Here is a 23616-nt window from a genome sequence, read left to right as displayed (position 1 = left end):
AAAAGTGAAACTAACATTCACATCATAGAGCTGATTTTGAGTTGTGATTATTGAGTACCACTTTGTTAACAAAGAAAACCCATAAAAGAGTAAAATGAAGTGCAATAAATTTTGCGGCTATGCTGGATAGTATCAATATAATAGTGATCATAAATTGGCAATATAACATAGTTTTACTGATGAAATATTGTTGGTATAAATTTTAAGATAATTATTGCAATTCAATCTAAAATTAAAGACAATTTTTATTTTAAATGTTTGACAAAATTAGCTGAAAATTAAAAAATTATTTTATTGAATTATAAGTGTTTGATAGATTTATCTGTTGAAATAATTAAAAAATATAAAATTATATAAATAGACATAATTTTTTTATACAAATTTTAACATAACTTTTTTAATAAAAATACATTTGTAGTATTTATAATTTTAGTATTAAAGTAATTTTAAACACCTGTAGCTTTTTATTTGTAAAATATATAAAAAAAAACTACATAAACTTATTATACATCACTATCTATATCATATAATAAAAAGGTAAAAATGAGAAAACCCTATCATATATAAAAAAAAAGGGGTAAAAATAATATATTTTTACCTTAAATATAAAAGATTAAAAAAGAAAATTTAATAAATGTTTGAAGACAAAAAAGAAAAAAATATAAAAGGCTAAATTTAACGTTTTAAAAAATGCTACTTTAAGTAACATTTGAAAAAAATGCTAGAAACTACTAAAAAGATCATTTATCAAACAAGTTTTTTCAGTTATTTAAAAAGGCTAGAAGCTTACTGAATGTAAAAATTTACATTTTAAAAAGGCTATTTTGGAATGTAAAATTGGAGGTACAGGGAGAAACATTGGTAGTGCAGGAAGCAATTGCCCGCCACGCCTTGGTGGGAACAAGAAGCCCAAAGACAGTGATACCCAGGCTCGCATTGAGCCTAAAATATTCGGCCGTATCTAATGAACCCGAAAAGAGGCCCATATAAATACCTAAGGCAATGTATCCATCGGATTCTGAACATCTCTTTCTCCGTCGTGGTTGCACTTGTACTCACTCAATCCGAGACCAAAACGGCGCCATGCCTACCGTCAGTGTGGGGCGGGATCGCCTGTTTGCGGCTCTAGGAAAGACTTACAGTGAGCTTCCATTCTCCATTGATCTATCTGTTATGTTATCCCTCAATTTTCACAAGGACCTCACTGAAACGTGCATTTTGTTGTTGCTTTTTTTTTTTCTTCAGCGCAAGAGGAATTCGAAGACTTGTGCTTCAGTTTCGGGATCGAGCTTGACGACGTCGTAAGCACTTCACCGCCTTTATTCTCATCCAAACATTTAGCCTCAACTCAACCATTGCGCTTTCCAGCTAGTAATTATTAATTGATAATTATAGTAATTATTATCACCATCATCTGATGAATTCAGTGTGATTGTATCAGACGACGGAGAAGGCAATTGTGAGAAAAGAGAAGCATTTGGAGGAAGAAGAAGCTGATGAGGACGAAGAAGTTATCTACAAAATCGAAGTTCCTGCCAACAGGTACCACTATGATGATATCTTTGATTATTTTTTTTTCTGCATGTGGGAATTGAGAAAATGTTTTAATTATGTTCACATTTTTGTTTTACTTATTCTGTTTTTGACTCTTATGGTTTAATTTACTTACTGTGCTTCCAGTCTAGAGAATTTAATGATTTTCTTGATTTTTCATGCTAATTTTCTTTTTGGATTTGGAATTGTTAGTCTATTGCATCATGAAATCAGCTTTGTATACTTTAGTGGGAGATTCACAAAAAAATTCCAGCGTGTTGTTTTTTCAATAGGAATTAATGCTAGGTGGATTATATACTGTATAAAAACGAAGTTACAAAAGTCATAATGAATGATGTGGCACACCATTCTCTTATTGCAATTGCAAATCCACTGAATTTTAAAACATGCTTGTTGGTTAGTGTATAACCATTCAAAGCATGGTATTACACCTTGGCACAATTCATTTTTTTTTCTGACAAATATCATTATCTTTATTGCAAAAAATGGTTCTATTTTTTATTTTTTTTTGCATAGATATGACCTCCTGTGCCTTGAAGGGCTTGCTCAAGCCCTCCGAGTTTTCTGTGAGTTCCAGGAGATTCCCACTTACAAACTGTCCAAGATCAGTAAGGATGCAATGCTGAAAATGCACGTGAAGCCGGAGGTACTTATGCCATGCTTGTGCTTTTTTTTAGTATGGGTCTTTGCTAAGTGGAAGATGACATGTTTCTTTTCTCTTGAATCATTGTAGACTTCTCTGATTCGTCCATATGTTGTATGTGCTGTATTAAGAGGTATAACTTTTGATAAAGCAAGATACAACAGCTTTATCGATCTCCAAGACAAGCTTCACCAAAACATATGTCGGTAATGTGATTTGACTTCCTGCTTTGTTCATTTTGAATAGCCTTTCAAGTTTGAATGCACCGAGTTTTTGATAAAATAGATGTGTAGTTTTCAGGATATAAAAAAAATCCTCCATGTTCTAAGATGAGTTTGATTAATACTACCTCCGGTTTTTTATATAAGAAACAATTACCTAATTCATCAAAACCAATAAAAGAAGTTAGGTTAGTTAACTTGTCATAAATTTTAATTTTATTTCAAGACTACCCATTACACTAATGATTAAAGAGGGAGGTTATTTTTCAAAAGATAAATTTTCAACCAATGAGAATGTCTTCTTTTGTTGACAACTCAATAAATGCACTCACTTTCATGGGAAAATGAGTGTAATCATTAATAGGCCTTACAATTAATTAGGGGTAAAAAGGAAATTTAGCAATAAAGTAATCCTATGTTTCTTATAATTAGGACCAAAAAAATATTTCCTTTTGTTTCTTATATATAGGACTGGAGGTAGTATATTGTATATTATTTTTTGAATCTCATGCTTTGCCATCTTTCGTAGAAAAATTGAAAAATCCCTTGTGCTGGTAGGTTTTGGTTTACTTTTATTTCCACATTATTCTGTTCTTTTCTAAATTATGTTTTCTTTTTCTCCATCAGTTTATCTTTATGTTGGTTTTGGTCATCTCATGTCACAGCATACTTAAATTTTCTCAATGAACTTTCAGTTGATTTGTTTTCATTCTTTTCTATGTTTTAGCCGAAGAACCCTTGTTGCCATTGGAACCCATGACCTGGATACATTGGAGGGGCCTTTCACCTATGAGGTTAATTTCTTTTATCAAATTGTGGAACATGAAAATTAAAATGATTTAAATTGTGGATAGATAACTTACAACTTTAGGATTTAGATAGAACATTTGGGTGCTATGTTTAAGGAAGCGGGAAGCCTACAGCCTAGTGCTCATTAGAAAAGTAAGTTGTTGCCTTGGCACTTTGGTTGATTGTGATGGACATGCATCACTGTGCTTTGACTCTGAAGTTATTGGTGTCAAAGGAATCACAGTGCTGCTTGATGTGATGTACTGCTGTTTATGACCCAAATGATGTACCTGGATTTTTCTAAAACCAATTAACAAGAGAGATCTTAATACTTAATGACCATTTTCTTGTGTAATTTAATTATCTTTAATTCTCTACATCTTCAGTATCAATGACTTCAGTCTTATGTAATTTCCAGGCTTTGCCACCTTCAAGTATAACTTTTACGCCACTAAAGCAGGTAATATGTTTTTTTTTATTACCTTCAATTTCTTGGTAATCAAATGTTTGAAATCAGGTGTTGCCTCCTATAGTACAAAAGCACATGATTCAACTCATACTTTCTCACCTAATACTCTGCAGATAACATTATTTACTGGACTTTGAATATTTAATGTGAATTGCCAAGCTCATCTTTAGTATTTTAATCCTTTTGCTTTTGGCATGATAGGAAAGAAACTTCAGGGCTGATGATCTAATGGAGTTCTACAAAGTGAGTTTTGTGTGATATTTCCCTTTCTGTATATCAAAAGTTTTTATAAACATAGCAGAAGTAGGCTTACAAGTTATTATAGGCCATCAAACCCAATTATGTTTTTGTTTCATCCGTGATTATCTTTTTCTGTGTGGAAGTGCTTCCTTTGAGATGTGGCTGAATATTTGTTGATTTGTTTGACAGTCAGATTTGAAACTCAAGAAATTCTTGCATATAATTGAGGATTCCCCTGTTTTCCCTGTTATATATGACAGTAAGAGGTATGATGTTTTCATAGAACCCTTATATTTAAATTTTCAAAGATCTGAAATCTTAGCTCTCATTTGCGTTATGCTATGAAATAGTATTGTCCAAGATGTTATTCTCATTTATTCTGGTTATGAAGATTTGAAATCTTTTATCTCTCATTTGCATTATGCTGTTAGAGTCTTGTAAAACTCTTCAGGTTATGTATTTTGCACAGAATATTTGTGTAGTTTTAAAAATTTAAATTTAACAATTAAAAATAAGATTATATATATGTATTATATTTCTGGTTCATATCACATTCGGATGGGGATGGCAACCCTATGAGGCTGTTACCAAGTTGGGGATTTGGGGAGGGTAGATGTATGTAGAGTTACTCCCAACAAGCTGTTTCCAAGGGTCAAAGCAGTAGCTATATTGTTGTGCCAACTGCCAGTGCTCACCCTCAAAGTTGAGGAAATATGCGGAGAAAAAATTCAGTTAGAGAATGTAAAGAATAATGATAGAAATTCTGGCATGATAATAAAAGATTACATTTTTATATGTGATTGATCTGTTGGCTACTTAGCTGTCTCAAAGTTATATTTAGACATCTTATAGGTTGAAATTCTAATTTATAAAATTAACTGACAGATTCTGAGCATAAAATAAACTCATTATATGCAATATTGCAATGTAAAGGTGTTGGAAGTTATTCAACAAAACTCTCATATTAACTCATGAAACAAGCACACCCATGCACACTAGCCAGTCGCCTTTGTACGGATGCATAAACTGAAAAGAACTTTCATGTTTTCATCAACGAGATGCATTCCCAGTTTTCCACTTAATTTTGATCAGGTTAACTTGCTGAAATGCTTTTATAATTGCTCCTTGTATAATTTCTATTATTTGTGCGCTTTATGAACAGAAAACTACTGTTGTCAATTTTCTCTAATATTCTTCTTACATGTTGAATTCAGCTATTAATATTCTATAATGTTTCGACAGAACTGTGTTATCCTTACCCCCAATTATTAATGGTGCACATTCAGCCATCACTCTGGAGACAAAGAATGTATTTATTGAATGTACTGCAACTGATCTGACAAAAGCGAAAGTTGTTTTAAATACAATGGTAGAGTAGTGAGTTTCATTGTATGTTTTTCTATTTGCATTTTGTATGTGATACAATTGGTTAGACGATGACAGAATATTTTGTTTTCTTTAGGTAACAGCCTTCTCAGAATATTGTGAAAACAAATTTGTCATTGAACCAGTTGAAGTTATTTCTTCTGATGGCAAGTCAAACATATACCCTGATTTATCTGTCTACAATATGGAAGTTTCTCTATCTTACATTACTGGATTGATTGGGGTATCATTGGAAGCAGAAGAGGTAATTATTTTGCTGCTTCATATGAGTGGCGTGATCCTGTACTTGCAAATTGACTATTCATAAATCATTTAGGCTTATTATTAACATATTTAATATCTGACATCTGAGACATTCATGTTAAAATAACGAATACAATTAAGACAGCTTTCTGCCCCTGTTCTTTCCAGATTTTAATTGTCATTGGAAATTTGCCCATGTTAATTTATCTTAAGGATTTAAATTCTGTACGTATTTGAACAACCAAGTTTTTTTTATACATTTACCAGGTGACTGCTTTCTTTTATGCAGCCATTTTACTTCTGTGGTTGAGTTGTTCTTTTGTTCATGTGAAATTTCCTTAATTTCTATCTAGTTAATCTTTATATTGCAGTTACTTGTCTCTAATGCAAGATTCAATGCTCTCATGTTTGTTTTTAACAGCAAGTGAAACAAATATTTTTAACTTGTTATTGTTTGATAATCTTCCCACCTTCCTTCAGGTCACTAAGTTCTTAAATCGGATGCAGTTGCATGCCAAACTGTCTACATCTGATAATAAGCAGTGTAACTTTGTGGTATCTGTACCTCCTTCTAGAAGTGATGTTCTTCACCCATGTGATGTTATGGAGGTATTGATAGTGACAGGCTCTGTCATTTCTGAATGCATATTGGATCTATTATGTCATTGTGTGTATATTTCACTGACAAGGCATGCCTTTTTTATTCTTGTTTTCTTTAATCTATAGGATGTGGCAATTGCTTATGGATTCAATGCTATTAAGGATCAAGCAGTAGTAGATAATAAAGGCTCAAAGAGGTTGGCTGCTTCCTTGACTCTACTTCCTCTGAATGAGCTCAGTGATCTTATCAGAAAAGAGGTATAAATCAAAATAGCAGAACACATTACTCCTGTTATTGAAGCAACCAAAATTCATTTTTTTGTTAGATTTTATCACATTTATTTTTGTTGAATTCTGTGAATGAAAACGAATAGTTCAGTTAATATTTCATGCTTTAATTTTTCTGAAAATGTGGATCATTTTATTATCTTTGATTAAACTGATGCGATAGAATAAATTACTATAGCATAGCATATTCATGAAGGTTACTGTTAATTATTTGAAGTGCCTAATTATCTGAATCCTTTTATTCATAACTTGTTTTCAGGTTGCATTGATTGGTTTCACAGAGGTCTTGACATTTATACTCTGCTCTAAAAAGGAAAACTTTGCCATGCTTAACCGCAATGATGATAAATCTAAAGCAGTTATCATTGGAAACCCTAGGTCTTCAGACTTTGAGGTTCATACACTTTATCTTCCTTTATCAATGACAATACAATGTTAAGGTTTATAATGAAGTTTATTTAATTGCAATGAAGAGATTGCATGTCTTAAAAGAGCTTTTTTTTGTGGCATAGTTCTTGCAAGAGGTTTTTATTCTTTCCAGTCATCCTTTCAAGTTTTTACTGTTTCATTTGGGTAACTCTTCTGAGTTCTGATAGCTTTTATTTATATTAATATTTACTTAGATACACTAATCGTGCTAAATTCTATTTAAAAAATAAAATTAAAAATAATAGCATGTCACAGCATGTATCTTAGAGGATAGCAGTGCTGATGCATCCAGGCTGCCATCTAGAAATCAATGTGACAGCTTACTGATCATCTTTACTCATTACATCAGACTGTTTTATTTGCCTTTTTTGTCTTTATGCTGCATGGACATGGATTATGTTCCCAGTATTGAATTGCAATCTGAAGTTGCGCATTCCCAGCTTACTGAATTTGCACCTATATTTTGTCTGCTGTCTGCTCTTTAAGTTTTTTAACTAGGATAAAAATGATATATTGATATTATTTTCTTTATTTTTTTACTTGAATTCATATAATTTAATTTTTAAATTTAACATGTATTCAGGCTGTGCGGACTAGTCTTATGCCTGGCATTTTGAAAACTGTTGCTCACAACAAGGATCATCCAAAGCCCATAAAGGTACTTTTTCAGTTCTTCCTTTGGGTGATTGATCTTTTTATCACCGGTCTTTTCGACGACCATATTTTCTATGATGGAAGTGTGATCCTCACATGGTAATTCAGTTCTAGTTATAGTAAATTATATGGGATTGTTGATTTTTGTTATATCATTTTTAATGTTACATTTTATGAATGTTTTAAAAATTATTTCCAAATCATTATGTAATTTTCACATTTCTATGATTAGAGATAACATTGAGCATGCCTTGGTAACCTGAATCCAAGGTTATCGATGTCGGATAGAGGAATATCACATTATCACAGAAATTCCACCATATAAATATGTCATTGCGGCCTATTGTGCCTCTATAGGGGGCCACTCAGTCCAAATTTTACCATGCATTTGATATTCAATGTTCTTGCCGAAAATGTATTTTTTTGCTTCTATCGGGCACATTTTGTATAAATTGTTGGTGTGTATTAACTAATGCATATTAGTATATTGCCTTGTAAGTCTTCTGCCAAATACAATTTTTTTTATTGGCTCTAAATTGCCTTAGTCCAGCAATCAATTGGTAACCAAGGTAGTCTAGTCTTTTCTCCTCAAATGAGTTGTTAATTAATTAACATGTGCAATTCATAGTCCTTGTCATTACAAAATAAATTCAATGCCTAGTCTCTTCTAAAGAAAGATTCAAACTTCAATGCCTACCACTTTGTTGCTAGTTTGTAAGTATAAATTTCTATTATAAAATTGTTTCAGATTTTTGAAGTGGGTGATATAGCAGTTTTGGACGACAAAAGAGATGTTGGTGCAAAAAATCTTCGCCAACTTGCTGCTCTGTACTGTGGTGCTAATGCTGGATTTGAGGTATACTAAATAATGAGTGCATGGCACTTCATTTGGTTCTTTGCTTTTTGAATATAGGTTGTTAAATGTGCAGTATTTGATGTATCCTTATCATCACGTGATTAATCAGAGCTCCAGAAGAGATTAGAATTTAAACTGGCTTTAGTCGCAACAAAAATTGATATTGAAAATAAATATTACTACTCTTCACAGTTAGAACTTATTCTTTCTATACATGGTAAAAATAATTTGATGATTGTATTTTAATGTTTATCCAATGATATGCAGATAATTCATGGCTTGGTCGACAGAGTAATGGAAAAGAATGGGGTTCCCTTTGTTTCACCTGGCGATAAATCGGGTTATTATATTGAGCAGTCAGATGTAAGTGTATAACACTGCATAGGAGTTGTCTGTATTTTATTTTGTCCTTCTTTTGCAAGGAAGATTCGTTCTGCTTCTGATAATTTGTGTATGAACTCATTTGCCTATTGAAGGAGCCTGAGTTTCTTGCCGGTAGACAAGCTAGAATCATTTACAAAGGAAAACATATTGGCACTTTTGGCATTGTTCATCCAGAGGTACTTTTGATCCCTGAAATTATTGTCTGCCTTTTTTAATATGACCAATTGTTAGCTCATAATTTTCAATTCCTCTGTTCTTTTAATATTTTCTCTGTAGTCAAAAGCTATATGTAATAGGGATATTTTTTGTATGCGTAAAATAATTGCTAAATAGGGATTTGCAGAATGAAAATCAAGTGATCCATATTTTTTGTCGAATGGTTGTTTCTTACTGGCAATAAATTATCTGTTACGCACGAACCTGGCACTGTTTTCTTCCTGTGATTTTCCTTAAAATATCTTGTAACTTATTCTTTCAAAACGAAGTATTCTTGGAGTAATATAATACATTTATAATAATTGTGCTTGTTATATATTTTCAGGTATTAAACAACTTTGACATTCCTGATCCCTGCTCCTTTGTTGAACTTAACATCGAAAGTTTCCTATAAAGATTATCTGTATCAATTGGTAAGTGTATCCATCGAAAACTATTTCCTTAGTCAGTCTGTCATGGTGCAGTTTGTATTTTCTCCATGCTGTTGCTCGTGTCATTCACCTTTCTTCCCCTGACTTCTACACTACATTATCTCCTTCCTCGGGGGTAATTTTGGTTAGGCTGATTGCTGATATGATTTCATCTCTCTGTAGGTAGGGAATCAAGATGCTCAACTGCTTGAGTGACTATATGGGAATCAAAACACTTCGTGGAATTTAGAACTACACTATAGCTGGGGAGCGGAATGTTACTGATGTGCCCTAAATTTGGGTGTTTAGTTTGATTATATACCCGTAAAATTTTCCTAAGTTTCTCCGTTGTTAAATGTTTAGAACATCAGAAGCTACGAATTGGTTAGTAGGGATAATCTCGACCATAAATTATAGTTATTTTTTAAAATAGTTGATTTTGGCCTTAAAACCAAGATAGCAAGGATATTTATTCGTTTGAAAATTTTGTCAATACAAAAGTGAGTCACAAGCCACATGTCTACTTCAGCGATAGTTTGTCATCCTTGTCTTTTGACTCTTGGATGTTTTATGTTTGATAAATTTATATTGACGTGGCAAAACTTAAGCGTTGTCTTAAAAAGATGTTATGGTTTTTAGGGTAATTAAAAGTTTTTAAACTAGCGTGTCACCAGTATAATAATTTTTCCATATATGTGGCTATAAATCAAGTAATGATATAAACTTTTAATGACATCAAGTATTACTGTTTTGAAATTGAAAGTAAATCTACATGCTTGTTCAATTGTAAACTCAAATGGTAAGGATGCTAACGAGCTAAATTTTATCTTTTTTTTTAAAGGTTTAATGCATAACACTAGAAACAAAATACTACTCGTGGGATTGTATAGGTAAGAATCAACAAAGTATTTTTTTTTCAAGTAGTTTGGACACTTGTTCCAAAATGACTTTCGTGCCCATTCTTTGATATTGTATATTTAGACAAGTTTTTTTTTTTTAATTTATTAGTTTTATGCCTTTTTATTCACATGATTTTTTAAAATATTTTAAAAGTGTTTTAATCCATATAAATAACTTATTTTTAATGAACTTGAATAATATGCACATATTATCCAATAAAACAATACTTTCAGAATCTAAAGAATATGCGATCATATCTTTTAGCATAAATATATTTTTGATTTATAATAAATATTTAATTTTTACGTTTATTTTCTAATATTTTTTGTTGTATTAAATCTTATTAAAACAATATTTTTGTTTTATCATTGATATTTTGATTTATTCTCCCAAAATTTAATGATTTTTTTGTTTGTTCCATAATAAATTAACAAATTTTATTTTATTACGGATTAATAACAAATAAATATTTTTATTAGGAAACGGAAATAAAATTGACTAATTTATCAGAAACTAGAAATAAGTGTCAAGAATAAAAAAAAAAATTGTTATTTTATTAAGTACTCAACACAAAACAAAAATTTATTAGAAAATAAACACAAAAATTAGATATTTATTAGATATCAAAGACATTCAAGCCTAATTCTTTTTTATATGCTTGATGACTTAAAGCTTTTCAGCCCGTTGTTGGACTAATATACTTCACTTATAGCACAGCTTTATTGAGAGGACAGCAACCCACACTGCAAGTGGAACTGGAACACCTTGCATTTAGAATGAGCAACAGAAAGTTCTGCTTCATAAACTCATTTAGCAACCACTGAATAGTTTTAATATACAGTATATAAATCACGCAAATTCAGTTTCATAATTAAATTTGTAGGTAGTTATACGATTCATGAAATTGCCCACAATCGTTTCAGCATTATTGGGGCAAATTCCAACGATCAGCGCGGAAAACGATTAGTGTGTACAACAATGGGTAAAACAGGCAAATTCCAGTCCAACTAGATTGATGAAAAAGACAAGTTCACATACTCTTCATAACACTTACAAAATTCTTCAACATCGTCTAACTTCATGTTTGAGAGGCCTGCAAAGAGGAATGATCAATTCTGAACTAATGAGTTCAACCAGCAAAAGTTAATGCAAGTTGTACTACAATGAGGAGTGTTTTGGTTACCTTTAACAGGATTTATAGCAGATGGATCCATTTGTGTGCTGTAAATCCTTTTAGTTTTTGTTTGGTCAGTCTCTTCAATCATGCTGGAGTTTAGCTTTCCCATCTTCGTTCCAAGTTCTGAGGCGGTCGTCACAATCTCTATAGGAATCAATAGTTTAAAGATGTCAACCTAGACACTTAATATAAATATCAGCTATATTTCGACAATAATTTCAACCAGAAAATACAAAATTCTCCCTGCCTATCTCTATAATATTTCAATCCATGGCACCTAGTGTGGTGCCCCCTAAATACTTGATGCGGCTTTTAAGAAGCTATAAGGAAATAAAGTAACTTTGCTTACATTAGATAAGAAATGATGTATAAAACTCGGAATAAAATGACAGATGTTGTCATGAACGTACATCATTTGACAAAATGATAGGGTATGTAAAAGAAAAAACAAAAGGAAACGACCTTTGCAAAGACTCCTAAAAAAGAATTTCTAAATAATCAAATCACATTCTAACTTAACTGTATGTATCCTAAGCATTCGATGTTCTTTTGCTTCATCAAACTGCACATAAAAAGCAACATACAGCTGTTTTGAAACACAGATACAGTTTGAAATTGGAGTATCCCCTGCTTAATTATAATGGAAAGCATACGTTTGCTATCAAAATAAGTTCAGTGGAACAGGATTGTATATATTGAAGGTCAATATATGAACAAGAAGATGGTGAGCAGCTCTTTAATTACCCTGAAACACCTCATGCATTGAATTTTGCTCATACAATTGTACAGCTTCATTGATATGTCCAGCTGCATTGACAATAGACTTTCTTTCTAATGCTTGAATTTCTTGATTAAGCATTTCAGACTCCTTCCCCACCTGACAGTAATCAGTATCAAGATAAATTAAATGAGAAGCAGCAATAGTATCAATTCTGCAAAAGAAAGAATTTAGCAATCAGCATTGCAGTTACCTCAATTAGTTTTTCTCTCAATGAATCCAACTGGGCATCTATATCTGGATCAAAAGGAGCGCCTGAATCAAGAGCATTCTCATTTGCATCATCCTGGAAGTACACATTCTTCCAAGGTCAGATAATCAACCAAGAATGAAAATCTATACTAAGGAAGCAATATTTCTCAACTAGAACATATACTTGTCATATTAAATTGCATATATACTTGGCAGGAGAGAAAAAAAATTAAAAAACTTTGTGCCAAAACAGCATGAAATAATACAGAACAAGTTTCTTTAGCATTATGATATCTTTCCTATGTATCATGCATTTAGGATTTAGAAGTCTGGTTTTCTGGTATGCACTTCAAAAGAGACATCCACCATAGTCAATGCTGCTTATGTAGTTATGTAATCTTCTCAGAATCCTACTCCTCTATGGTGCATATATTATTAATTTCATACATCAATATCGAAGAAGGCATATATGATCCTGGGTCATATTGACAACCAAATACTATGGCACTGTATAAATCTGACAGGAATTTCATCATAGTCTATTGCAATATCTCAATCACAAATGCTATAAAGGTCAACATCAACAAATAACATAACATACTGTGTTTGGCACACGAAAACCTTGGGGAAGAGCAAAACAGTGACGAAGGATGTAACTCTCCCAAGTAGCAAGCTTTTTGTCCAAAACAGATTGAACTCTCTGCCGAACGCAATCAACACCCTTTCATAACACACCGTTATAATTAATTACCCTAATTATTGTGTCCAATGCAAAAAAAAAAAAAAAAAAAAAGACTAACCTTTTTCAGAAGCTGGGACCTTTGGGTGCTTTCGATGTTGAGCTTCCTCGATGCGTCCCTGCAAAGTCGTATGATTTCCCCAACCAAGTTAAAAAAAAAAAAAAAATAGAAGAGAAAAACAAAAGAAAGGAATTGGGGTGCTACTGGAAGAAGAAATTGAAAGCTTCTTGGAGCACATCGTCGATGATGTTGAGAACTTCGTTACAGAAGAGTTGCGGGTTCAGATAAAGAGCACCAAACACGGCCTCACTCTCACTCCCTTCCATTCCCGCCAAACACTTGTGCGTGTAGGGCTCTGGAATGAAGTTTAGAAAAAAAAAATGAGGGAGAAGTTAGAAATTTAAAAGCTTAACACAACAATTATACCATAAATTCATTATTCAGATAAAATATGTTTTATTTTCTTCTTTTTTTTTTAAATGCATGATTGTTGTCTTTGAACTTTTCGACGACGGATATTGATCCTCAAACTTTTATTCCGTCATATTATTTTAGTTATTTTGGTTTATTTGAATGAAAAGTAATGACGTCACATTTATTTTATTATTATTTTACTGTTTCATTTTTTGTGGCTATAATTCGTCACGAATTGGTTTATGAAACTGTTTAGTGGAGAGGTTAACTGCACCTTGAATATTACTAAGAACTAAAGTTATAATAAATCCTTATGCAATTAACTTTCTTAAAATAAAACATACGTAATTAACTTGCATTGAAATTAACAATGATTTGAAAAGAATAGTACTAATGAACACCGAATAACTGGTAAAAATAATCTAACTCATGATCCCATCGACAATATTCACATAAATCAGCATCATAATTAAGCATCGTCTAGAAATATCCATCGACCTTTCTTCACACTCCACCAGCATTCCATTATTTTTCCATAAAGATTTTGCAAATTGTTCTACCTTTTTCCTACATTTTATAATACACTTGTTTTCTCAAATCAATCATCATCTTGGGAGCAGAATAAGATCATACCATACACATATTTTGCTTCTATATGACCCTTTTCAGTTGCCATCTTCAGTTCTAAAGGCCACTAATTAATGTTTCCTTTCGGATAATTGAAAAATTCCCGCAACCCTTCTCTGTACAAGCTTTCAATATTGTTGGTACACACTCTTTTGGAAGTGATTTTATAGGAGCTGAAGAAGAAGATCCATTAATACAAGTGTGTCGTATCTTGTTGCTTGTCTTCTTCATCATTCTTGAATTAGTCGTGTTTGGATTATATTGAGGTTGAAATTTGAAACTCACAAGTGAGAATTGTACGTTGTGGAAGGAGGGATTTGGTGTGTTTATATTTAGGAGGCTATTTGGACGTTGTAGAAGAAAGGATTTAGTGTGTGTATAGATAGGAGGCTATTTCCTTTTTTACATGGAGATGTTAAATTCTATATCTTATCTTTTATTTTATTAAAGCTTTAATATATCAATAGTTTATGACAAATAGATCCCGTTAATCTTATTTTACCAATTAATCTTTATGATAAATTCTATCGTACCTTATTTACCAAATAATATTTAAAATAAAATAAAAAACTGAAAAGAGAAACAAACATACGTTAAGTTTTTAATAGGTTTCCAAAATATTACTAAAATTTATAACTATTAAGACGAAATTTTCGATGATCAGCATGAGCAAAACTCCATTGATGTTCCTGTCTTTTCTTCAATTTCTCTGTTGAATAATTAAATCCGAGCACCCAATAATTTAAATATCCACTAAGATTCATCATTTATCTTTATATCTCTCTTTTTATTACAATATATAATATATTATACTTATATTTCTATTAATCAATTTTCTTCTCTCGTTCCTGCTAAGGTGTACATTAAGGAAAATGAAAACCATTATACGAATAGGCATAAGAAGAAAAAGATACAAACATAAGTAATATAAAATAATATTGGGTTAGAATACTCGACCGACATCCCTAATAAAACTAATAAAAATTAATTTAATCGGTAAGGATTAAAAGATTAATTTCTGATCATGATGATTCTATTATCAATATAAAAATTCTTTTTATGAACAATTTATAAATATCTTATTTGTAAGTTTTTTTGTGAGTATTAAGATATGTTCTTACTTGATGAGACTCCGAAATTCAATTTACTTAAATTTTTAATTCAACAAAAAAAAATATTTGTCAGATTAAAAAAAGTACTATAACTTGATGAAAAAGAAAGATGAAAGAGTAAAAAAAAAATCTTTAAAAAATTAAGGAGAACAATGAAATGAAAGCCCATTCTTTCTGACCCAACCCAAGGCAATAGTGGACTAGGAGAAATCATACAATATAACTGACATTGCTGACGTGGTTTATCCAGAATGTGCCACCTAGGACACCCCACACCATCACCATGCAACCGCTTTCGTTCCTTCCCACTTATAAAACAGTTACTATTCCATCCACAACCTCCTCTTCTCTTCTTTCATGCAACAACCCTAACTTCATTTACTCATTCCATGCTTTTGTCTCCTCAACCATATCACATCCTCGTTTGTTCCGATCGAGCATGTTCCGCATAAGTAACACCGTGGTCGGCGCCCTCAACGTGCTGTCCCTGCTGCTGGGCATCACCGCCGTGGGCTCCTCCGTCTACATCCACGTCCACGGAGGCTCCGACTGCCAGAAGGTGCTGCAGGTGCCGCTCCTTGTTGGCGGCGTCTTCGTGGTGCTGGTCTCGGCCTTGGGAATCGTGGGGTCGCTGTGCCGCGTAAACGGGGCACTCTACGCGTACCTCTTCGTGACGTTCATGGTAATCGTGGGGCTGGCGTTCTTCACCGTTTTCACGCTCTTGGTCACCAACAGGAAGGTGGGCCGGCAGGTTTCCGGCAAGGGCTACGGCGAGTACCGTGTCGGCGACTTCTCTCAATGGCTGCAGCGCTACGTGGTTAACAACGAGAACTGGGACGAGGTCAAGAGTTGTTTGATGGACACCCACGTCTGCCAGAACCTCGCCCTCAACGGCGGCCGCAACAACGACTCTCTCATTTTCAAACACTTTTCTACCACCCAGGTTCTCTCTTATTTGATTTCCTTTTAAGTAACTGAGAATAATGATAGACAAACATCTATATTTTAAAGATCCAACCAACGTCCATAATTTATTTCTCTCTCAACATGTTATGTTATAATATCTATATTTATTAACTTAACTAATTTCAGAATAACATATATAATACATGCATTTACACCATCATCTATGATTACAAAGTATCATATATCATGTATATGATAAATTTGTTTATACATATATATATATATATATATATATATAAACTACTTTATATGTATGGTTCAGTGTATAAATTTTTATATATTTTTTATTGTTTAGATTCTTGTAATAGTTACTTAGTTTTATTGTTTAGATTTTGAGCAATAATGCTCCGTTGTAGAAGTCTTATGATACTTGGGACAATTGTTGCAAGAATTGAACTAACGAACACTGAATTACGCTCTGATTTTTTCAAACTTGCTATTCTTTAATTCTTATTTAATTTTTGGCTAATAAAATATAAAAATGTGGCTTTTTAATAAAGGAGTCTTTGAAAGGAGTACTCTAAAATTTTTGAAATGGATGTCTTAATAAGAAATTAAAGAAAGGAAATCTAGTGATTAATGAGTATGGTTGTGACATGCAAATATATTAATTTGAATTTCCGGTTCTCTCTCTATATATACGTAGCGGTTACTTAATTAATTAATTTGTTATTTAATTTGGTCAGGCTGGGTGCTGTAAGCCACCAGCGTATTGTGGATTCATAATGAAGAATGCTACGTTCTGGGAAGTGCCAAAGAAGGGTCCAGCAGTGAATAATAATAGTGACTGCAACACTTGGAACAATAGGCGGGAGAAACTGTGCTACGATTGCAATTCATGCAAGGGAGGAGTGCTGGCCAACATAAGGAACCAGTGGAAGCGTCTCACCGTATTCAATGCATGTGTGCTTCTGCTCGTCACCGCCATATACGCCTTGGGCTGCTACGCCATCAAGAACAACAGATCCCACTCCCACTGCAACCACCGCAAAACACCCATCCCTTGATTAATTAATTAATACATGCATATATATATGTTGATGAAGCAGAAAACTAGTTTTGTGTCTTGAATATCTATCTAGGTTAATTAATTCATTAGTTATGTTTCAAGTATATTCAGTCGCTTTTAGGCTTCATGTATTATGTGTGTATGGCTTTGCGCTTTTGTATGTTGGATCTAGTCATTCGACTTCTCTGATATTTCTTAACATTGGTGGCATTTAGCGCTTAGATCGGTTAAGTTTGTAGTATTGTGTTTCTTCAATTATTGTTCAGGTTCAAGATTTCAATCAACGCTAGATAAATAGAAAATGTTTAGCGTTCGTATGTTTTCTACGTAAACTCCCCATGCGTCTATCATATTCATGCATCTTTCATTTATTTATACATGATATCATGCAAGTTTACGTTATTAAATTAATCATTTAAATGACATCAGATTAGTTCACTCTGAAAGAATAAGAATGGACATATTAATTGCAGTAAATAAAAGAATCGACATTGTGAAAACTTTTTTTTTAATAAAGGACATTGTGAAAACTTTTTTTTTTAATAAAGGACATTGTGAAAGCTGAACGAATTAAATATAACTTCGTCCAAGAATTGAAATGCGAGTAACAAGCTATGGTGATCTTTCAATTACCTAAACGACATACCTTGCCCTTAAAATTGATATTGAAAAACTAAAAATGCTTCTTAAACATTTGAAAGTTAACACCAAATAAATCTTTCAATACAATAACTGTTGCTCGACAAACCTAGTTAATAATCCTAGCAACTACTTCATTCATTTTCCATCTTTCTTTAAATTGCATTTAAAATATTGCGGGCGTCAGCCTACAAATTCCATTTGTGCACAAGTTATTTCTAAATCAAACAACCAAGTTACGGGCAGAGAAAGGAATATCGGCGATTGGAGGTTAGGAACTCGTTATTCACCTCCATCTGAATAAAATTTATACTTCAATATCTTTTTATTCTTTATATTTTAATATATTTTTTATTTTAATCCTCATAAATTATGTTTATTTTATTTTTTTATTCTTACAACATTTTTTTAATGTTCAAAGTACTATCTAAAGTATTTTAAGGGTTAAAAATAAAACAAACATAACTTACAAGAATTAAAAAAAAATTATAAAGATAAACCTAAAGATTACAAGATATTATAAACCTAAAGATTAAATTACAAGATATTATAAACATAAATTACAAAAAAAAAATTAAATTACAAGATATTATAAACCTAAAGATTAATGCTAGTTAGTCACAAATTAACAGAAGAATAAGAATAAGATTGAAGTCACAAACCACGGTGGAAGAACTTCTTGCCCCGTAACCAACGGAAATTTAGGCAAGGAGTTAAGGCTCGGTAATAATATATCTGCTGAATATTGGCAACTCAGACAATTGTTTTCATAAAAAAAGACGACACTAAACAATTTGGCTCGCTACAACAACAAAAACAAAAAAATTGTTTGATCACCTATAAACTCATCACCGACTATAACGTTGAAAGAATAGTTTCCACTTCACTTAAGAAAAGTACAAGCAACGAACAAGAACAAATAAACTACCAATGACGTTAAGAGTTCAAGTGTCCAAGTTGGCCGCAGCAACATAGATGGAATATTAGGTACCAGCAATGAACCAGAGACCCATCCAGCCACTAGAGCTCCAAACCTATAACAGTGCAAAAATAAAACAATGTAGACGGTGATGGCGAATAGTAAAAAATCAGAGGAAAAACATAAGTTGAATTAAGTTACACCACTTACCCAATAATGAATGCTCTAGCCAAGCTCTTTGTCTTTTCGTTGAGAAAATATATGCAAGCAGCCAAAGAGATTGCCACCTGTAGCAAAACAATAGTTCAGTCAACAAGCAACTATTCATGCCACAAAGGAAGCAGGAAGAGGAGGAAGAGGAGAGACAGGCACAGCAATGCAACTACTTCAAGTCTTCAGTAATGTTCCCTGATTACATGTATCTTGTAGAACATAATCACCTTAATATGTCTTAAAACACTTGTGAAAAAATGAAAGGATAAGTAGACATGCATTGACAATGGTAATATTACCGAAGTTGATTGATCCAAGTAGAAAGCAAAATCTCAAGTTCAAGTCTTTTATGAATGGGTATGCACGCACACAGAAGGAGCACAGTGTCGCTTAAATGGGCCCCCACCTGATTCTATTTGAATTAGTTGGGACCCAAAGTGACTACTTATAATACTCAGGGTTTTAGACCAAAAAAGACAATATTGACACTTTATTGAAAATACTGAAAACCTTAAATATGGGAATGGCCAAGCTGCAAATTAAGAATAAAATTATGCTTGATGGTTAAAGTACTAAACACCATAACCTGAAAGTCCGGTAGGCAGAAGACATAATCTGAAATTACTAAGCAACCTTTGACGATAGTCAAAGACATACCTTGTGTATACCAGGCATCCTATAGCCTTTCAAGCAAGGGTGAAGGGTATAATCTAGAGATTGGTAGTTGACTTAATCAAGCAGTAAGGAGAAAAACTCTGTTAATACATGCCTATTGATTAAATAATTTGGTTCTCTTTTAAAATTTATGGTTGTCACAATCCATATGTTCTTATAGAAAATGACACCTACAAAGTTTTTTTTCTTTTTGAAAAATAAAATACAGTTTTATTCTAAAATAATTATGCATTTGATTATACACCACAGAGAAGTGAAAAACATAAGAAATTCAGAGCAAACCTGAAAAGCAGGTCCAGTTTCAGCAGAATTCATAATACTCCAGCCACCCATGAAGCCAAAGAGAAACAATCTTCTGAGGATAACTTCAGTTGGTGGAAGTTCAACAAAGCTTAGCAAGTTCTTCACCCATGGTGGAGACTCTTCTACTTTCTTTTTCAACTTGCTTTTCAAATTAATTTTTGTTTTCCTCCTCTGTACGAAACTTGCCATCAATATTTTTTCAAAAGCTGCTTCTATTGATTCTTCACTCCTCTCGTGCCCAGAATATTGTTGCAACAGAAAATTTCTTGATCCCCAGATTTCTTCTTCAGAGGCATCAGGGCTAATACCAAGGCGTCGGTAAGGATTCCAGACATTGATTCGAGGGAATTTTTGGGCATTCCCTGCGGGCAGAGAAGAATTACATATAAATACACATAACAATAGTTTAATCCACAAGGTGGAAAATAATAAACATAAAAATAAACTAAGTAGCACAAATGCAGACTTTACGAATTAATATGAATCATGATCCAGTTCAGTTAAACTTCAGCTGTCAGACAATGACCAATGACCTAAAAGTTATCAGACCTTTTCAAATCATTCAACTAGCTATAAGAAGGGGAATAGTACTTAGTAAAGGCATGCAGTACATTGGATCAAGTTCTAGAGCCAAAGTTTTACTACTAGGTGCAAAAGATATCTCTCAAGAGTTGAGACAGAAATATTTATGTATCTAATCGACTCAAGCCTGACTGAATACTCATACCTATATGCCCCACCCCATCTAATCAAGACGACCAAGCTCCCCTTAAACAGAGAGACAGTTACATCCCACAAAAACTCATAGACAATGAAACTGTAGTGTTTATTTTTTTGGTGAATCAACACTACCTTATTTCCCAACCATTGTGTCTCACCTCAACCTTTAGAGATGAAGTTTCTGGTGAATGTTTCTATAAGTGCCGTCCACCTTAACTTGGGCTTTTGCCAGATCAATTAACAGTGACATTCATTACTTTTCTTTATTTCTCACCATGTATTTAGTCAGAAAACAGTAATACATCTGAAATAGTTCAGGAACATTGCTGAAAATTCCAAACATTTTAGTAATTAATATATTGAAAAAGGAAAACTGTATTAATTCATATTAAATGTCAAAGTTCGAGTATAACAGTTACATCTGAAGGGGAAGAGAGGAGAGGGGAGAACAGAGGATGACTTGTTATTGGAAGTCCTATAAATAGGAATACAATCCATCTCAAATTCCCATTTCCCTACCAAAGCAAAGCAAAGCCTACCTTGGATTTTCCTTTTACTTATGCACAAAAGGGAACCTGGCTTAAGCTAAAAATAAAAAATAAAAAAATCAGAAGCTTAAGCAAGGACTAGAAAACTAAAAGAGTGGACAACTGAATTGAAGCCTAAACAACCCAGTGAATAAACAAACACATTATGATGTACAATAGCGAAACCTAACTAAGAAAGCAAATTTACCAGCTCGCGACTATCTTATTAATAGGAAAAAAATGTTATACAATTGATAGAGTTGGGTGTTTAATTAAATGAATAAATTTGAGAGGCTTGAGGTGATACCTCCATAGGGCGTGTCCACCGCGCATCTAAAGCGAAATGAATTGTTGCGAAAGGTCGCTAGCTTCACCGTGTGTTCTCGGGGAGGCCTAAAGAAACCCAAATTTATGGGTTATGGACGAAACCGAAACAAATAGAATAAAATCAAACACAGATAAATTTGAAAATTAAAGCCAATCGCGCAAAGGAAACAGAGAGAGAGAGAGAGAGTGGCAGCGTACAGCTTCTTTGCGAGGAGAGCGGTGGAGAGGCTGGGAGATGAAAGCGAGAGAACAACCATGTTGGCCGTTGTTGAAATTAACGGAGCGAAAACAAGAAGAAGCCCTAATTCCTAACCCTAATTGAATAGCATGGTGGAGTCGATGGAAAGTTCGAAAAGCAGAGGGAAAACCGAACGTCTTCTTCGTTTGGTTCCACCAGGCAGGGTGGAGCAATAAGAAGAAGAAGAGGAATAACGATAACAGAATACTTGTAATCCACTTCCTGCTAGGGTACGCACTACGCACCCGTGCGCAAACTACAACAAACCTCCTTATTTCTTAACAAAATTATATATTATGTTTAATCTCTTTAATGTAGTACTGTTTGATTATTACTAAATATATTTTCTTATTGATTTGTCGCCATTTTAGTTTTATTATTTATATTTTCAAAATATATCAATTAGTTATTTTTTTATTTTTTCGTTTAAAAATTTGGTATTCTCTTAACATTTAAATTCTGGAATAATTATTTTAACATCGCCACTATCTTTGTTTTACTCTACTTCATTCATCCCAAATTAAAGCAAAACCAGTAGCACATGGTGCGTCGGGAACAACAAAACGAGAAAGAAAGGAGTATGGACTTGCGGTGGTGCGAAGAGTAAGAGGTTGCGGTTCAGGGTTCGCGACGGTGGACAGAAAGCGGTGCTAGGAGGTCCTGCGGCGGATTGCGTAGCGGCAACGGGATGTTTCGGGGTTTCAAATCGGGCTCTGATTGTAGGTTGATAGTTCTATTGCGTTTTTGGTTAGATCTGTTGCAGGTTTTGGCTATGAGTCTTCCATTATTTTTAATTACATTTTTTTCTTGATAAAAAAATACACTTAATTAATTTAGGATTTTTTAACCATTTTATAAGAAAAAATACAATTGAAATAATTTGTATGTTAAAAAATTAATTTGTATGAATTTTAATTATATGAAAATAAATAGTACCATTGTAATTCACTTTTGTTAACATACTCACTTATTTTTTCTAGAATGAACTAGCTCCACGTACAAAAAAAATATTAATTTAGGACAAAAAAGATTGTTTCTTCTCTTTTAGTTAATTTCTTATAGAGATATTATAGTAATTTTAAAATTTTAATCTTAAAAAAATATTTCTTTCTTATCACTCTAGTAAACATGACCTTTTAGATGTTTTATCTTCAAATGCACATACAATTAATTTCTTTTAATTATTGCAATGGGACACAAGGCTTACATAAAAAATCATACGAGGGGTAGAGACCCTGGAACTATTAGTTAAAAGCAGTTGCCTCGAACAAGGCAAAGGCTGCTATTACATCATAAACTCAACTTCCAACTCGCCTGCATTTCAATTAGACTAATTAAGTTACTCTGCCTCCGAAAACTCATCACCATTTTAGTGTTTTAGATTTCAATTAAACTACATTTCTAAATATCCTCTCATTCGCAATCAAGTCATCAATCAACCATTCCTCAAATACACAAAGTGGTACAGTTGGGATTTCAACTCCAACCCCTTGGTTTAATATTAGATTGAACGGACACACATTCTTATATATGTCTTGTGAGAATTAAGAATTTGAAGCTTTTGATTCAACGGCTGTTTGGAAACCTTCCAGTTTTAAATCAAACACACACCCACTTAAACATCATCAACTTCAACCTTTTGGCATTCTCCACAGTCGTTGCAACTTAGGGGAAGACCACGTAGCCGTAGCCACTCAAAACACCCACAGAGGGAAAAAGGTTGGAAATAAAAGACTTAGACATTGATGAAATAATTAT

The 23616-nt window shown here is 32.9% G+C and overlaps 3 protein-coding genes and 1 pseudogene across 3 annotated transcripts; 2 read left to right on the top strand and 2 right to left on the bottom strand.

Moving 5' to 3' along the window:
• The first annotated feature begins 987 nt into the window (after window positions 1–987).
• Window positions 988–9897, top strand: LOC100805249 (phenylalanine--tRNA ligase beta subunit, cytoplasmic). The gene is made up of 20 exons (XM_003524455.5): window positions 988–1141; window positions 1246–1301; window positions 1442–1542; window positions 2071–2200; window positions 2288–2403; window positions 3146–3212; window positions 3626–3667; window positions 3878–3919; window positions 4106–4182; window positions 5159–5285; window positions 5379–5546; window positions 6026–6154; window positions 6272–6403; window positions 6693–6827; window positions 7446–7520; window positions 8265–8372; window positions 8640–8735; window positions 8849–8932; window positions 9298–9385; window positions 9566–9897. The coding sequence occupies exons 1-19, from the start codon at window positions 1003–1005 to the stop codon at window positions 9364–9366; spliced, it is 1893 nt and encodes a 630-aa protein (XP_003524503.2). The 5' UTR covers window positions 988–1002; the 3' UTR covers window positions 9367–9385; window positions 9566–9897.
• Window positions 9898–11059: 1162 nt separating this feature from the next.
• Window positions 11060–13704, bottom strand: LOC100805787 (protein MIS12 homolog; annotated as a pseudogene).
• Window positions 13705–15285: 1581 nt separating this feature from the next.
• Window positions 15286–17457, top strand: LOC100795354 (tetraspanin-11). The gene is made up of 2 exons (XM_003525585.5): window positions 15286–16265; window positions 16975–17457. Exons 1-2 carry the CDS (start codon window positions 15606–15608, stop codon window positions 17293–17295), a joined length of 981 nt encoding a protein of 326 aa, XP_003525633.2. The 5' UTR covers window positions 15286–15605; the 3' UTR covers window positions 17296–17457.
• A 1127-nt stretch (window positions 17458–18584) lies between these two features.
• LOC100806315 (cell growth defect factor 1-like protein) lies at window positions 18585–22169 on the bottom strand. The gene is made up of 5 exons (NM_001255642.3): window positions 21819–22169; window positions 21601–21686; window positions 20026–20408; window positions 19066–19142; window positions 18585–18970 (listed from the first exon to the last, which is right to left on the bottom strand). Exons 1-5 carry the CDS (start codon window positions 21875–21877, stop codon window positions 18820–18822), a joined length of 756 nt encoding a protein of 251 aa, NP_001242571.2. The 5' UTR covers window positions 21878–22169; the 3' UTR covers window positions 18585–18819.
• Between the last annotated feature and the right edge of the window lie 1447 nt (window positions 22170–23616).

This window comes from Glycine max, chromosome 5, assembly GCF_000004515.6.
Source record: "Glycine max cultivar Williams 82 chromosome 5, Glycine_max_v4.0, whole genome shotgun sequence".
NCBI lineage: Eukaryota > Viridiplantae > Streptophyta > Magnoliopsida > Fabales > Fabaceae > Glycine > Glycine max.
Note: the sequence above shows the minus strand (reverse complement) of the source record. Positions and strands in the feature narration are given on the sequence as shown.